Source organism: Mustelus asterias, chromosome 7 (assembly GCF_964213995.1).
Source record: "Mustelus asterias chromosome 7, sMusAst1.hap1.1, whole genome shotgun sequence".
NCBI lineage: Eukaryota > Metazoa > Chordata > Chondrichthyes > Carcharhiniformes > Triakidae > Mustelus > Mustelus asterias.
Window position 1 is genome coordinate 84,282,886 of NC_135807.1, and position 18,056 is coordinate 84,300,941.

General features: G+C 39.7%; 1 protein-coding gene across 2 annotated transcripts in view; it reads left to right on the plus strand.

The window, feature by feature from the left end:
* The window catches only part of zc2hc1a (zinc finger, C2HC-type containing 1A), an 87,239-nt gene that overhangs the window by 58,666 nt on the left and 10,517 nt on the right, over positions 1-18,056 (plus strand). Inside the window, exons 7-8 of one of the 2 annotated variants that reach the window (XM_078216352.1) lie at positions 244-361; positions 10,545-10,673. In XM_078216352.1, the coding sequence (XP_078072478.1) occupies positions 244-361; positions 10,545-10,673 (247 nt within the window). The remainder of the gene's footprint in view (positions 1-243; positions 362-10,544; positions 10,674-18,056) is intronic. The other variant, XM_078216353.1, reaches the window with a different exon arrangement.

Sequence of the window (18,056 nt, forward strand, 5' to 3'; positions counted from 1 at the left end):
GGCATGGTAACATTTCAGCTAAACTGTAGGCAAATTTCATGTCCGAGATTGACCGTTTAGATCAGCCTCCTAATGGACATCGAAATGTTCTACACGGATTATGAAAATGTCATCAGTCTGAATCTTGTACTTATGTTGAGAAAATGTTCTGGTACTTCAGTATAAGCCATTCATCATAAGCACTTGGCTTGATTCAAACTGTCATAGTTTAACAAATGCCTGCATTCAATATTTTGTTGACAGGATTTTCTACCACCAAAAGTAACTTGCCAACAACCTACGAAAATAAATTTCGAGATGGGTCACCGGCAAAACGAAGTTCATCTGGTAATGTGTCTGGGGCACTAAGTCAACCAACTGGGTGAGGATGATGTTGAACAGTCTCTTGAGTTTTCCTGATTTATTTTAAATTGATCGCAGACTTGGACATTCAAATATTCCAGAAATTGAAATCAAATGGGACAGAACATTGAGCTACTTCACTGCACTTTTACCCCTGGATTGTTGGTTTGAATTTTTCTATCCCTCTCTCTCTGTAAGGTTCTAAAGTGCTTTTGAGCAAGTGCAGTCCAAATTTTGGGGGACATGTCAGCACAACTAGTTTATAAAAATGCACTGGTGCAGTAAATGAAGTTGGAACCTAGCAGGACACTTTATTGCTCACTGTCTAATTTTTGCCCTCCTTGACCTTGGAATGGTTGATGATTAATAAAATCAAACATGCATTTTCCTCTCCTTGATGAACACAAAATGACATTCTCTGACCGAGTTCCATCCTGTTGATAATTTCCCCAATGCCTTGCTTAGTAAGTTGCTTTAGTTTTTTTTCCCTAGAGTTCTATCTCAGGCTTGTTACTAATGTACAATGACTAATTTACACATGTTGTGGTACAGTTGCCGAATATTTGAGAGGTAAAAGAACATTTATTTTATCTGTTTAAATATTTTCATTAGATAATTGATATTTAAGTTTTTTAAGTTTATTTATTAGTGTCACAAGTAGGCTTACAGTAACACCGCAATTAAGTTATTGTGAAAATAGTTGCCACTCTCCAGCTCCTGTTTGGGTACACTGAGGGAGAATTTAGCAAGGCCAATGCACCTATCCAGCACGACTTTCGGACTGTGGGAGGAAATCGGAGCACCCAGAGGAAACCCATGCAGACACGGGAGAACGTGCAGACTCCACGCAGACGGTGACCCAAGCTGGGAATTAAACCCAAGGCTGGAATCGAACTTAGCTCCCTGGTGCTGTGAGGCAGCAGTGCTAACTACTGTGGCACCATTTAAGGATTCAGCTGATTATAATCGACTGATTTGAAAACCAACATTTTTCTCAGCCTTAAAGTCAAAACGTGAATTTTAACTATCCCGGTGGTTGCATTTATTGGATTACGCTTACCATGAATGTTGGCATAAGTTCCTATGTAGCACCTTATCAAAAGTTTTTTTAAAAATCCATGTTGGACATATCCACTGCATTTCTTTCATCTCCCTAGTTTCTTCAGAAAAAATTGGTCAGGTATAAACTTTTCTCATGGGTCTTCAATTTTACATTAACCCATTTATTGTTGATGCTGGTCAACAGATGTATCTGTTGTCTGCTGGTGTTTTGCTGCACAGGAGTCATGTGGTTTGATCATTTTAATCGCTGCCAAGCTATTATTTGATAGTCTTTTTCAGCAACTGTATAGTTCCCTTTTAAATATACTTTTGATTCTGTTTTAACAGTTATGTGACAGAATTCCATCTTTAACATCCGCTTTTTTCCTAATCTTTTTAATTTTCTTTTCTGATTATCTTAAATTTAGTGCCCTTTCGAATTATCTTTCCGACTACCATATTTAGCTTCAAGTGAGCACGTTGGCCTGCAGGTTAAATTATGTCTCCTAGAATCCCTACAGTGCAGAAAGAGACCATCCGGCCCATTGAGTCTGCACTGACTCTCCAAAAGAGCATCCCATCCAGGCCTTCCACGCTGCTCTATTCCTATAACCCCATGCATTTACCGTGGCTAATCTACCTAACATGCACATCTTTAGACTGTGGGAGGAAACCAGAGCACCTGGAGGAAACCCACGCAGACACTGGGAGAACATGCGAACTCCACCCAGTCACCCATGGCCAGAATCAAACCTGGCTCCCTGGCACTTTGAGGCAGCAGTGCTAACCACGGTGCCACCGTGGATGACTGTACTGTTTTTTTGTACATATACGCACAAATATCAACAGGAGTAGAAAGAGACACTTAGAATCAAAATGGTAAAATCGCCACCTAAGTGCTGAATCTGGGCGTAATTCGGATCTAATTTGGAAACCTGTTCTCAGGCACCCCCGTACGTACTTGGCCTGAAAAAAAAATCACGAGTTTGAATCGCGCTGTGGGTGGGGCTTATCGCACCCAAAATGCTGCTGCTCTGATTGGAGCCTTCAACTGCGCATGCGCAGTGAAAACAATTTGTAAAACGCTCCCCTGTCACATCGCTCCCGGGCCACAAAAAGCAGATAAAACGGCCAAGGAATGATGGCCCCCATAGACATCGCCCCACCTCAAAAAACATAACTGTCCCCCTTATCCACCCACCCCCCCGCTCCCCCACTACCCAGACCAATCGTGACTCCCTGCACACCTCCTTCCACCCCCCCCCCCCCCCCCACCAAACCATGGCCCCCCTCCTCCTCTCCCCCCAACCAGAGAACCATCTGGCCTCCCTCCTCAAAAAGGCAACTCAGCATGACCTTCACTGAGTAGTTAGGGATGGGCAGCAAATGCTGGCCTTGCCAGTGATGCTCGTATTGCATTGATTTATTCGAAAGCAAATTGGATTTATTTCATGCAATAATGCAGTTGTTTGTTTATCATGTGACCCAGCTTGGTAGATGCTGATTTAGATGGGCTTTGTTCTTTTGCTGAAATAGAAAAGAGTTGATAAAATTCAGCTGGTCTGGCAGCATCTTAGACCATAAAAAATAGAAACAGGAGTGTGCCATTTGGCCTCTCAAGCCTGTTCTGTTCTTCAATAGGATCATGGCTGATCCTACATTCCTCACGTCCACTTTCCTGCCCTTTCACCATAACCCTTGATTGCCTTACTGATCAAAAATCTATCTATCTCTGCCTTAAATACACGCAAAGACTCTGCCCCCACAGCTCTCTGGAGCAAGGAGTTCCAAAAACTTAATCCTCTGAGAGAAGAAATTCCTCCTCATCTCAGTCTTAAATTTGTGCCCCTTTATTCTGAGACTATGCCCTCTGGCCTTAAACTCTTCGTGAGGGGAAACATTCTCTCTGCATTTACTCTGTCAAGCCCCTTATGAATCCTGTATTCAGTGAGATCTGCAGAGTAACAGAGTTAATGGGCAAAATTTTCCCATTTTTCAGCAGACTGGTGAGCCTGGCGGGAAAACGGCAGTGAGGCCGCCAACCCCAATGGCAGCTTTCCCTGCCTTATCATTCAGCTGATAATTGAAATAAAGGTGAAGGGGCTGGTTCCACAACTGTAACTTAGGTTTAAAAAGATCAGGGTGCCATTTTTAGGGCTGCCCACATACAAGTATTAAAAATAGAGCACAAAATTCCAGCCAATCTTCAGAACTGAACTTTTTTTCTTGCTCCTTTTTGCCTAGCAATTTCTATGAATATATATAGTTGTGCACCTTCCTATAGGTTTGTTTTCTTTTATTACATGCTGCTTTGTTTTTGGGTGTTGGAAATGCTTGAACAGAGACGTTTGAGTTCCTCAATTGCAATTCACATGAAATAACATCGCACAACTTGGTTTTCTCAGAAGATGCTTTTAGCTAGAAATTTGTGCCCTTCTGCAGTAATGACATGCACACCCAACATTCAAAAGACAAGAATACAGGCTGAGCTTTTTGCATGGGAAACCCATCAATGTGCAACAGGATGTCAGGAAATACTTAGTGGGGAATTTTCTTCCCCCGCTTTTGGCAGGCAGGAATGGCGGACAGGCAGAGAATCCAGCGAGAGTCCAAAATGGCTTTACGCAGGGGGATTTCCCTTTGAGATTGTCTCTTCCCCCAACCCCCCCCCCCCAGTGACTTAATGGGGTTCCCTCTATAAAAGGTCAGGGGGTCGGAGGGTTTTGTGTCCGTGGGGTGTTCCTTTTTTTTAAATTCTTACATCGGTGCGCCCTTTAAAAAAGGTGCTACAATCTGACAGGTTGCTGGCATGGCGGGCGCCTCCAGGATGTTTTTCCCCCTGAGGGTTTAAAATTTGGTGTGAAAAGGTAGCAGCGCAGCCGCAGGCTACACACTCCTTTTCCTGCCTGAGTTGACACTCCGGGGGGAAAATAAAAAAGTGAAAATCCTGCCCTTACTGACTAATATAGTTTGTCGGTAAAATATTGTTATATTGTTTGAAAACTTCAAGTTAATGGCGATATCTGGTTGCTTGAGATTAGGTTAGATGCATTGCTTCATGCTAGGCGTTTTTGACCTTTCTTCTCTGCATGAGTGCTCTGAAGTGCCAGAAAGCACCCCTCTGCCAGTCCTTGCTGAAAAACTTCACATACTACATATGTAAGCATGGGCACTCTCCTTGGTACTTTTCTGTAATAACTGTAAATTTTTTAGACAAAATTTCTTGTGCTGCTTGCAAGAAAACCACTTCTTTTAAATAGCTTATGCCATGCTCAGGTGTATAAACCCGAATCTATAAATCCTTGTGGGTGGAAAATACACACTGGGAATTCACTATAAACATCAAATTAGGGCTGACCGACTTAGTCAGGTTCAGGTGTGTGGAGTTAGGGTGAGCCTGTTTATAATGTCTGGCCCTATGCATGACCATCATGGAAAATCTGCCTCATTAATGGTAAGTTAAGCAAAATGCTTAATAGGAAGCAGCTAATAATGATCAAAACTAAACATATTCTTTGTTAACTTGGGCAGTGCTCTTATTTGGTGGATTGTGATCATGTAGATATAGAAATGTTGTTTTCTCTTGTGGGGGAATCCAGGGCCAGGGAGGCACAATTTTAAAATATAAGCTAGGACTTGTGGGAGTGAAATCTGGAAACACTTTTAATTCAAATGGTAGTGCAAATATGGAACTCTCTTGCTATAGGATGTGGATGCTGTTTAACTTTGTTTATTAGTGTCACAAGAAGGCTTACATTAACATTACAATGAAGCTACTGTGAAAATCCCGTAGACGCCACACTCCAGTGCCTGTTCGGGTACACTGAGGGAGAATTTAGCATGGTCAATGCACCTAACCCACACTTCTCCCAGACTGTGGGAGGAAACCAGAGCACCCGGAGGAAATCCACGCAGACATGGGGAGAACATGCAAACTCCGCACAGACAGTGACCCAAGCCAGGAATTGAATCCGGGTCCTTGGTGCTGTGAGGCAGCAGTGCCTGCCACTGGGTCAGGTGACAAGTTTTTATTAGTAAAGTATCACAAGATATGGATCAAAGGTGGGTATGTGGAGCTGCGGGTACTAATCAGCCATGATCTAATTTCACTGAAGCATAACAGGCTCTAGGAGCGGAATGACTTACTCCTGATCCCTTACTGTAGTATATATATCTGAAAGTGAACAAGATTTCAGTTCATGCCAGCTCTAAATGGATAGGAAACAATTATAGAGAAGATACAAAAATACATAAGCAAGGACCTTCTGTGTGCAGGACTTGGGAAAAGTCTATTCACAGATTAAATGGATTCTATCGAATTATTTTGCAGTTTAAAAAAAAATTATAAATGATGTCCAGTATGAATGTTATCTAACTAGCTAACCTTTATATTGCGTGAATAAAAACCCAAAACCTTAAAAAGAAATGAAAAAAAGCTGCTATTGGAACTAGGAAATGGAGCAGAAAGAAAATTGTTCTAAAGAGCACCTGGGTGGCCACAGTATGCAATTGCATTGTGACAGCAACAGGAAAGTTGCACAGGAAATATGGATGTAAGATTTTATAATTGCAGAAACTTGATCAAGTGTGCACCCGAAAAAGTGATAAGTTAACAAGAGCGTGAGGTGCACTTTTATCCCCATCCCGGGTCACTCTTGATCAAATTAGTTATCTCTACAGTTATTCCAATCTTCCAAATTTCTTTAATTTACCTCTTGATTGGCTTATTCTAATATACAATTGTCTTGCAGCCTTGATTTCTATTTTCTCTAGAGTTGCAACAGCCTAAGATTAAACCAAACAATTAAACACTTGAAAAAGCTAGGTGTAACGGTAGAAAGATTTAAATTTTCTAAACACAGAATCCCTGCAGTGCATAAAGAGGCCATTCGGCCCATCAAGTCTGCACTGAACATAATCCCACCCAGGCCCTATTCCTGTAACCCCACACATTTACCCTGCTAATCCCCTTGATACTGGGGTCAATTTTGCATGGTCAATCAACCTAACCCATACATCTTTGGAATGTGGGAGGAGCATCCGGAGGAAACCCACGCAGACACGGGGAGAATGTGCAAATTCCACGCAGACAGTGACCCGAGGCCAGAATCGAACCCGGACCCCTGACGCTGTGAGGCAGCAGTGCTAACCACTGTGCCACCGTGCTGCCCAGTGCTTTTCAATCAAAACATTGATTTTCTTTTTAGTAGAGGTAATTTATTCCTTTTACCTGTAATTTTATTTCACTATTTTACAGTCAAAAAGCAATTTAACATGTGGTTCGGCTCTCCAAGAAAATATTAGTTCTGTTGTTTTAATTCACCTGAAAACTTAAACAGGGTTCTCTGATCTACAACCTGCACTGTAATTGACTCCAGCATTCATTTCAAGAACATAAAGCCGGCAGAAACAAACACCAAATTCTGTTTTCCAGGAGTAATCTTTTATTTTTACTTATGTAAGTAACTTCGGATAATCACATTTGAATTATGGATAATTTAGGAAAAAGAAAAATGGGGTGTTAGGCTGGCTTGTGTATTAGATGGTAGCATTAATAATTAAACAGGCTTAAAGGAGAGGGGTGCAGAAATTGTTAAATCTGCATTTAAAACCAAGATTAACAGTTTATGTTTTTAATCTTAAACATTTAAAAGCCTTAAAACAACAAATGTCACTTTAAATTTGAATTGTTGGCCACTTGGCATGAACATGATTCGCTAACTGTTTGCCAGGGCACTCTTGGAGATGAAATAAAGGTGTATGTTTTTATAATTTAGATCTCAAATCAATCAGGTTTACAATATTGGCTGTCAGATATCACACATATATTAAGTACGCAGAAATTAAATTTATAGTGGCGTAATGGTAATGTCGCTGGATGAGTAATCCAGAGACTCGGGGTAATGCTCTGAGGGCCTAGGTTCGAATCCCACTGTGGCAGATGGTGAAATTTGTATTCAATAAAAATCTGGAATTAAAAATCTACTGATGACCACAAAACCATTGTTGATTGTTGTAAAAACCCATCTGGTTCACTAATGTTCTTTAGGGAAGGAAATCTGACATCTTTACCTGGTCTGGACTACATGTGACTCCAGATCTATAGCAATGAGGTTGAGTCTTAACTGCCCTCAGGCAACTAGGGATGAGTAATAAATGCTGGCCAGCTGGTGACGCCCATGTCCCATGAATGAATTAAAAAGAATATTTGCACTATTTTTGTTAACTGACCAGCACTATAGTTGAGTTTAATCAGAAGACTCAAATTTGATACAGTTCAGAGGTTATTATGCAGGCTGCAGACCTTCAAATCCCAATTATCTGTTCCTACAACCGCTTTTTGTTACCCTTTGTACATGACATTTAACAACATTTCTTCAAGTTCTAATTCAACTTCATACAATGAGAATTTTAATAAGTTACTTGTTCCTTGGCAATAATGCGTTTTTTGTACAACTTCCTTTTTTGAAATCATCAATAGTTTCACTCGTTGCTATTCTACAAATTAAAACATCTAATTATAAATCTAACTCATTTCTTTACGAAAGGGATGAAATATTTTCAGATGTATTCTGCTGCAAAACTTTAATCACAAGTAATTAAAGTTCTCTGAAGTATGCACTGGAATGTTTTTTCTATTTGTGTTTATTGTGTAAACTGACCAATGGCTTAAGGCCAGTCTTAATTCAACAATTCCGTGTACCCAAATTGACTTAACTTCTCACTTAATGATAGTGTCTTTAAAAAATGTATTTGAGCCATGTTCTTGTGCAGGATCTGTTGTGGCAGTTTTATACACTGAGGTGTCCTGTCTATCGGAATCCTGTATTGTTGTTGCAGCATCCGCATAATTGTTTCTAATGGCTAGGATGTTGGTTTTAATCTGAATTAATGCTGTTCTGCTGTTTTTCCCTGGGATTTCACAGAGTGGGGCTTGACTGGGATGATTGGCAGTTATGGTCAAGTGATGGGGAAGCTGAACTTACACAGAATATTCAAGCTTAGATGCTGCTTTTGGAGTTGAGGGAGGGCAATGTCTCCCTTTTGAAGTTGGAGATTGGAATCTTCCAGGTGATAAGTTTCTTGGAAATTTTGCTGTATGAGAGTGCATCTTTCTCTGAGTTGTTTTGGAAACTGATGTCTGGATGTTAAAAAGCTGAAAATCCAGCATCACATTAGCATACTACTTTTTGTGCTAACTAATTCTGAAGAAGGGTGTATGTCGATTGGCTACTGCTTTAAATCCGAACAACCGAGATAGCTAGCTATTGAGGGTTATACTTTGCCATGTCCAAGTATTTTAATTGGTAAAAGTTATGCAAATTTAAAAAAATTATATTCTAACTGTGTTCTTAAATTTTGTTTTAATAAATGCTTCCTAGTGGATCACTTGAATCATACCTGGAGTGAAACACCTTATGCTCACTCTACTGCCAAAATCAAATGTGAAAGTTAGGGTCTAGGCTAACAACATTATATATCTTGGAGTTTCTGGTCTGGGCCTTAACAATGGATAAAAGCTAAAATTACTATTACTCTAATATAAAAATGAATACATAGCAATATAACATAATCAGAATTCAGGACAAGCCGTCAAACCCTTTTTTTACAAGCCGGTTGTGCGACAAATTTGAAAAAAGCTTCCTTCATTTCTATGCATTTAGTGGCCAGCATAGCACTGTGAATATGTAGCTCTAAATATCGGTTAAAGGCCCCTTTTCTCCTTTCATTAAATATCATTGGCTGTACTTTCCCATTGTGTGCTTACTGTGCATTGGAACTGTTGCATTTAATTCTAATTGCAGTGGTAGAATGTTTTGGATTTTAAGATGTACTCTGGCAGTTTTAATATAAAAATTATTTTCCTGAACCCTATTTTTTTGTAAGTAAAAAATCTGGCTATGTGCTTTCACTGTCTATTTCTGACATATGAAAATACTGCTTTATATTGTTTCTTTTGGAAGATAGCTGAGAGATTACTTTTTGGGTGAACCATTTAACACTATTCCTCTGTCTATGGATTTGCAAGTTCAAAATCTACTGAAGAAGTAATTGCTTTCCCAATATTGAACTCCTCTAAATAGGATAAACTGTACATTTCATGATCCAGAACTGATTATCCTGCAGCGCCTATTGTAAGGGTTCCTGTCACTCTTTTTTTTCCTTTCAACTTTCCTCATAACTTAATCCTCCAACACTAGGCCTTATGACCTTCTCTATAGCCCTTCCAGGGAAATTTGCTTAGATGATTGACTACAACATATAGGTATAATGTGCGGTCAGATCAGAGTGCTCTAAAGCTTCAGGCTGATAACCTCACACTTGTATTCACATATCTCGTGAAGTGAATTTTGTTCTGTAATATCTGTACATCGTTGAGTTGTGTACCATTGCTAAATCTTTCTCACTTTCATCAATTATATCTGAGCTGTTGAATCAAATACGTAACATTCAAAAGTTAAAACATCGCATTTCAAGCAGCAAGGATTCATCTTTAGACCGCTCTACCTTCTCTTTGTTGACTTAAATAGTGAAAGATTTGTTTTTCTTGCCATTTGCCAGAAAAGATTGACTTTATTGACTGCTTACCTATCTCCCATAAGGAAGATAACAAGTTACTGGTAGATACATAGAAATGTTGACACCTTTTTGTCACTGTCAGCAGTTGATATCTGTCCACTAATATAACATGATAGCTCTGTTGAACAGACTTTCATCTTTTATCGCTCAAGTCCATTCACTGCAACATCATAGAGATCCAACAAGATAGTCAGTTGTCCACATTATCTTGACTAGAGAACACTTAATCCAGTGTTATTGTCCCATAAGTACAAGAACAGAGCTGGAACTCTGGAGCTTGCATGCAGAATAGTGCTACAAACCACGTATTCTGATGTTGCCCCTTCAGCGTAAACATTTGAGCTCTTCATGTGCTGCAACACGAAGTTCATTTTGTAATGTTTCCTTGTTACAATATATATGTGTCTTCTGAAGATGCAAATCTTCTAATGTAGATTTTCCATTCTGAAGTTAGTGCTGTGTTAAAATATGCAGTAATAATTGTTTTTCACAACATATAATACATTTTTTCACAATATTAATTACTATTTAACATAAAGCAATTGATCACATAGTGTAATGTTATATACTACTATTTTCAGATGTTTTAATGATATGGAAATGTTGGGGCCACCACTGCGAACAGGACGAGATTCGCAAGTAAAACATCAAATTGATGGTAAAACAGGTCATAGCACCAAAAGACCAAATAGGCTAATGCCTGTAAATAAGTGAGTATTTGCTTAGTTTGTTAGATTGTTCATTACTTTGGCATCTTCTAGCAGAACTTCCAATTTCATGTCCTTTGTGTCACAAAGACTGCGTATTTCCAACTCCATAATATTGCCTGCCCCAGTCGACCAGTTGCTGAAACACTTTGAAAAACATCCCTGAATAATACTTTAATTAACAGGAATCTATCAATTTCAGATTTAAAACTTAACTGTTTATGCTAGGTCAAATGTTATGTTGAAAGGAATTACAAACTTATACCATGTGTGGAAATGTTTCCTAACTTGACCTTTAATTTTTAGGCGATGTCCCCGGTCCTGAATTCCCCAACCAGTGGAAATATTTTCTCTCTCTCTGGCCATCTGTTCCCATTAATATCTTAAAAACATGGATCTAATTATGCCATAATCTTATAAATCTTAAGGAATACATTTTGTGCCCATAACTGAACACACTACTCCAGATGTAGTATAATCGAGGCTTATATCCATACATATAGCAACATGCTCTTGGAATTACATTCCTTATCCCCTCTGCCTATCCACCTTAAAATTCACATCTTTTGGTTACCTCCCCTAATATCTCTTTCAGCTTGGCATTAATTTTTGTCTAATTCTCTGAAGTGCTACATAGATGGAAGTAGTCTTTGTTTCTATATTTAACCTCAACTGATTAAGTAGTGAGAAGGTCTGTAGAAATTAACCAAGCTGCTGCTTCAGTTTTTCCTGGATAATAATGAAGATTTGTTTTAAGATCTGGAATTTATTAAAATTATGTCTTTATCCTGGACATATGGAACCTGTTACTCATAGAGAACATTCATGAATGCTCACAAGAGATATCTGAGCAAAAGCATTCATAAGTAGGAATAGGAAGTCAAATGGGAATAGGCTGGACAAGTGAAAATGTTTGTCTAGTCACAAGAATGCAGATGCATTAAGTGCTCTGCCAATTTGATTATATCCTATGCCACATTTTATTGCTTTATGCAAGTAACGAATTGAATTCCAAATACTACACTGCATTGATCAAACTCAGGCCAAAATGTTAATTGTTTAGCAGTTTGAAAGTGTTTCGCGTCAAGTACAAATTGCCCTTAATTGCCAAGTATTGTTTAACTGACCTAATTTAGATTGTAAGAAGTCTCACAACACCAGGTTAAAGTCCAACAGGTTTATTTGGTAGCAAATACCATAAGCTTTCGGAGCACTGCTCCTTCGTCAGATGGAGTGGAAATGTGCTCTCAAACAGTGCAAACAGACAAAATCAAGTTGCAGAATACTGATTAGAATGCGAATCCTACAGCGTTCTAATCAGTATTCTGCAACTTGATTTTGTCTGTTTGCACTGTTTGAGAGCACATTTCCACTCCATCTGACGAAGGAGCAGTGCTCTGAAAGCTTATGGTATTTGCTACCAAATAAACCTGTTGGACTTTAACCTGGTGTTGTGAGACTTCTTACTGTGTTCACCCCAGTCCAACGCCGGCATCTCCACATCATGACTAATTTAGATTGCCAGGTTGAAGTCAAACTTCCCAATAAAATGGAAAACAGGGCAAGGTAATAAAAACTTGGCATAAAACAATAAATGAAGGATGAAATGTTTCAGATTTACAATATTAAATGCCAGTATTCAAGCATGTTGCTTTGTTTGGGTCAAATACTAAATTTTTTTTTGGTGTTGCTGTTGGACAGGTTTTGTGTAGAGGCTGGTGGAATGGGGAACAAAGTATGTTGACATTCTAATATATTGACAAGATTGAAATGCTGATATACCAATATGATTGACTGTAGAGGAAGGCTAATTGTCTTCGTGTATAGCTTGTAAATATTATTGCTCAGCTGATTTTTCAAAGTCAGTACCTGGTCTTCAAAAGCATTATACTTGTAAGGCAGCACTTAATGTGGTTAGAGCATGGTTTGTCTTGGCATCATAAAATTAGATAAATGGTCCTTTTTTTAATAATTCGTACAAAATTGAAAATTTTTGTTGCCAATCAAGACTGTTTAGATTGCATGTCAATAAGTTTATTTCTCTTTCACTAAGACTGAAATCATCTGATCTGCTGTATCTGCCATTTCTTTCCTTTCCCCTAGCCCACTGGGCCAAGCTTCCCCAAGGCTCCCCTTCATCCTGACCAAAAGACTAACCTTCTGCCCTCTTCACTCTAAGCTACCAACTGCCCAACTTTCTCTTCATGGCTCCAATGTTATTTGATATTGCCTATGGTTTCCTCAAATTGTATCTCCCCTCCTGCAAATCTGCTCTCATTGCTCTACTCAAATTTAAAAAAAACTTTATTTCTTCCATCTTGCGAACTAGTGCCCCATCTCCAATCTCCCCTTCTTCTTCAGAGTCTTTAAATGTGTTGTCACCCCCTAATTGGTGCCCTTTTCATGGAATTCCATATTTGAATCCCTCCAATCGGGTTTCTGGGCCTGCTGCAGTATAGAAACAGCTCTATATTAAAGTCACAAATAACAATCAAATGACTGAAGATAGTAAACAATCCTTCCTTGTCTTTCTAGACCTGTCTGCACCCTTTGACACAGCTGATCATGCCACTCTCCTGTACACTTCTGCACTTCTCATGATGCCCCTAGAGACCAATAACCTAAAAAGAAAGCAATCTCCAAACTACCCCAATGCATTTTTAAAATTTTTGCTGTAATGCTTACACAATTTATGCTGACTTTGGTTTATGTATTACCACCAAACACACATTATTTAAATGGAAACAAATTTCATTTTAAGTAGCTGATGCAACAAGGATAATTCTCTCAATTATCAGCATCACTCCTAACGCTTACTTGGCATGTGCTGTCTCAAAGTCCTCTGAGACCCTGCCTCAAGGATTTACAAGTTGATACCTATTTGGCCACGTTATGAATGCTACTTCCTTGGCCATCAAGTCCTGCTGTGGGACGTGAACCTGTAGCTTCTTGCTCAGAGGCAGGGGTGCTACCCAATGTACTACAAGACCTCCAACTTCCATTCAGTATAAAGGCAGCTAACTGGATTGTGTGTGTAAGAAGTCAAAGTACTTTGTGCATCTAAGTTCAGCTTATACGCATGTGATAAACTGGACGCCATAGGTTGCACTTAAGTAATTTGTGCAGAGAGTTCCTTTGCTTTGGTAGAAGAACAAGATTACTTAATTCCCTCATGAGTAATACTTAATGCCAAATTTTGAGAGCAGAATTTTGGTTAGTCTCTTTTATATTGTACTGGACAAAATAATGTTATGTAAATATTATGGACTACCGTTAATTTTGATGGTAGTGTTAAAGGTAGGATTAATAATGTTGGTAACCAAGTGTTCTTATTTTACATCCAAGAAAGCAATTCTTAAACCAGAACGTAACAGCTTATCTCAACATGACATAAAAGCAGTTAACTGAGGGGTGGGTAATGTACAGCTTGGAGCTTTATTTGGCCTGCATATTGAATCTTTTCAATGATTCTCAGTATGGCATCCGAGGAAACCTGTAGGTGGAGAGCCCTTCTAGGCCATCCTTGAGCCAGCAGAATAATCTGAGGAGCAAAATTCAGAAATTGTGAGAGAGGAAGGAACTCCTATTTCCTGCTTATATCTGTATGGAGTAGTGACCTTGAATGATGTGGTCCAAGGTAAGCCAATGACGTAGGACCAGTGACGGGCTTTTTGTAAGATGGAAACTGTGCAGCTGTGGTGTACAATGAGGGGAGCACTGAAAGCAGCACAAAAATTTACAATGCAAGTAACCCTGTCTTCTGTTTTGAACACTGTTCACGGGAAGTTCAAACCACTTCAGTGAAGTATGTCCCAATGTGTTATTAAGTATATCAATTATCATACCTAACCAAGATTTTAATTGACCCAACAACATACATTTATACAGTTCTGGTTTCAGTGATTTATTGCTCAATACTTATTTCATCCCAATCCATGACATAAAAACAATATTTGGGGAAATCTATATACACTGTTTATGATATTTGTAATTGAATACTGATTTCATTGAGTATTTTAATAATGCTTTGTTTTAGTGCAACACTTTCATATTAAGTATTGTATAATAAGAGGTATTCATGAAGGCCCACCTTCTTATCCTTGCCTCTCGCCTGAAGTCTGGTGATCCTCCAGTAAAATCACCACTAGTCACTGTCTATCGTCATCTGAGACTATGGAAACTTTATCTTGTCTAATATAATTTAGATGGGATGTTGGTTACTAATCCAATCTAACTAATTTGGGAAGGGACAATCAAATCAAATCAAAGTCAAACAGATTTTACAGACAGCTGTTGTTAATGAAATTCACTTTATGCATGTAGCCCTCAACAACTACTGAAAACTAGTCACTCAAGTGGCTGAAAGAAAAATAAAGTTGCTCAATTAATAGTAATTTTGTGTCAAATTCAAGGAAAGCCCTGTGATGACTTCTAAAACGTATTTGGTGAATGGGCATTCAGTAACTAACTAAATGAAAGAAAAACAAGGCCCATTAGTAGAATTATGTTGAAGTGAGGGGAAAGTATTAAGTGGGATGCCTCAGGGCATTACTGTTTCTAACTTGGGTAGAAGACCTAGATTCAGAAACTAAATGTACAGTGATTAAATTTACTGATGATGCCAAATTAGGAGGGGCAGTGGTTTGGAAACGGTCCACACAGATTGCAAGATGTTTTAAACAAATCTATATCATGGCAACATGATGGGAGATGGACTTTATTGTACATTTTAAAGAACTGCACATAGGGATGAAAAATAAACAAATGTACTTCATTAAGTAATAAAACAAAGCGCTGGAAAAACTCAGCAGATCTGGTAGTACTTGTGCAGAGAGAAACAGTTATTGTTTCGAATCCATTAAGACTCCTCTTCAGAACTGTATTCCATTAAATGTTGTGATAGTTTATAGCTGAAGCTTAAAGATAGCCAAGAGCTTTAGTAGACTCAACAATGAACTTTTTTCCAACCAAGGCAAAACAAAACCAATAGAGTGGTGCACTACTTAGCTAGGACAGCAGGATATAGGAGTCCAAATGAGGTGGTGATAATGTTATCATGCTCTAGTTGGACTGCACCTTGGCTGCAATATCATTTTCTGGTTGCTAGTACACAAGGGAGGTATTCAAATGTCATGAGCTAGAATTCTAAGATACAAGAAAGACTAGAAAATATTCCACTTCACATTCTCGAAAGAAGGCATTTGAGAGGTGACCATATTTGGAGGCAATAGATTGTTTAATAAAGTAATTAAGGCGTTGTTAAATTATTAAATTGCAAGAATCGAACAAGAGAACACAGGATCATGGAAGACAGCATGTCCGCGGTGCATAGGGTCCTTAATTATGCTGGCTGCTTTGCCGAGGCAGTGGGAAGTGTCGACAGAGTCAATGGATGGGAGGCTGGTTTGCGTGATGGATTGGGCTACATTCACGACCTTTTGTAGATCCTTGCGGTCTTGGGCAGAGCAGAAGCCATACCAAGCTATGAATCTTGTAGATTGTACACACAGCTGCCACTGTTTATCAATGGTGGAAAGATGGAATGTTTGTGGAAGGGGTAGCAATGAAGCATCCTGGATGGTGTTGAATACCTTGTTGTTGAAGCTGCACTCATCATCCAGGCAAGTGGAGAGTATTTCATTACACTCTTGACTTGTGGTTTGTAGATGGTGGACAGGCTTTGGGGAGTTGGTGAATTACTCAGCACAGGATTCCTAGCCTTTGATCTGCTCTGGTAGCCACAATATTTATGTGGCTGGTCCAGTTCAGTTTCTGGTCAATGGTTAAACCCATCCCCCCAGAATGTTGATAGTGGAGGCTTCAGCAATGGTAATGCCATTGAATGTCAAGGGGCAATAGTTAGATCCTCTCTTGTTGGAAATGGTCATTGCCTGGTCATTTGTGTCACACAAATGTTACTGGTCACTTGTCAGCCCAAGCCTGGATATCGTCCAGGTCTTTCTGCATTTGGACATGGACTGTTTCAGTATCTGAGGTGTCGCGAATGATACTAAACAATGTGCAGTTATCAGCAAACATCCCCACTTCTAACCTTATGATGGAAGAAAGGTCATTGATGAAGCAGCTGAAGATGGTTGCACCTAGGACACTACCCTATGGAGTTCCTGCAGTGATGTCCTGGACATGAGATGATTGACCTCCAATCACCACAACCATTTTCCTTTATGCCAGGTGTGACTCCAGTGTGGAGGGTTTTCTTTTGATTGCAGTGACGCTATACTCGGTCAAATGCTGCCTTGAGGTCAGAAGCTGAGTGACCCTTGTGGACCCCAAGCTGAGCATCCGTGAGCAGGTTGTTGCTGAATAAGTGCTCCTTGATAGTGCTGTTGGGGCGGCATGGTGACACAGCGGTTAGCACTGCTGCCTCAGCACCAGGGACCCAGATTCGATTCCCAGCTTGGACCACTGTGTGGACTCTGCATGTTCTCCCTGGGTCTGCATGAGTTTCCTCTGGGTCCTCCCACGCAGGCATGGGGAGAACCTCAGACCAGGACAGAGTTCCTCAGAGTAGTGTCCGAAGCCCAATCATCTTCAGCTGCTTCATTAATGACCTTTCTATCATTAGATCAGAAGTGGGGATAACTGCTGTGCAATAATGTCCAGAACCGTTTGTGAATTCTGAGGCACTGAAGCGGTCCAAATCCATGTGCAGCAAGACCTGGACAACATTCAGTCTTGGCTTGTTGAGTGCAAATGACATTCCCTCTACACAAGTGCCAGGCAATGGCCATCTCCAGCGAGAGAATCTAATCATTTTCCCTTGACACTCAATGGCATTACCATGGCTGAATCTACCACTATCAATATTGTGGGTGGTCATTGATCAGAAGTTGAGCTGGACTGGCCATGTAAATACTGTGGCAATGAGAGCAGGTCAGAGGCTGGGAACTCTGAGGTGAATAACACATCTTCTTGCTCCCCAAAGCCTACCATCATTTACAAGGCACAAGTCAGGTGTGTGATGAAATATTCTCCACTTGCCTGGATGTGTGCAGCTCCAACAGCACTCGAAGCTCAACACCATTCTGGACAAAGCAGCCCTCTTAATCGGCACCCCATCCGCCATTGTTGGGATTTTTTTTCAGAAGCCAAGTATTGAGCTTAACTTTAACTAAGACAAAGACTCGCGACTATGGTATCCTGGTGAAAGATGTTCCTTTATTGGCCAATGCATGCAGGGAGAGAAGAGTTGGGCAATTCAACACTTCTCTGAAGTTGCATCACATCAGCAATATAATTATACAATTTCCAAAAGTCATCTTACACTCCCACTGTCTCATCCCAGTTGGAAATAAGCCAATCATCATTAGTAGAGGTAGGTCATTATTAGTAAATATCATATACCTTGGCCAATTGCAATTATTC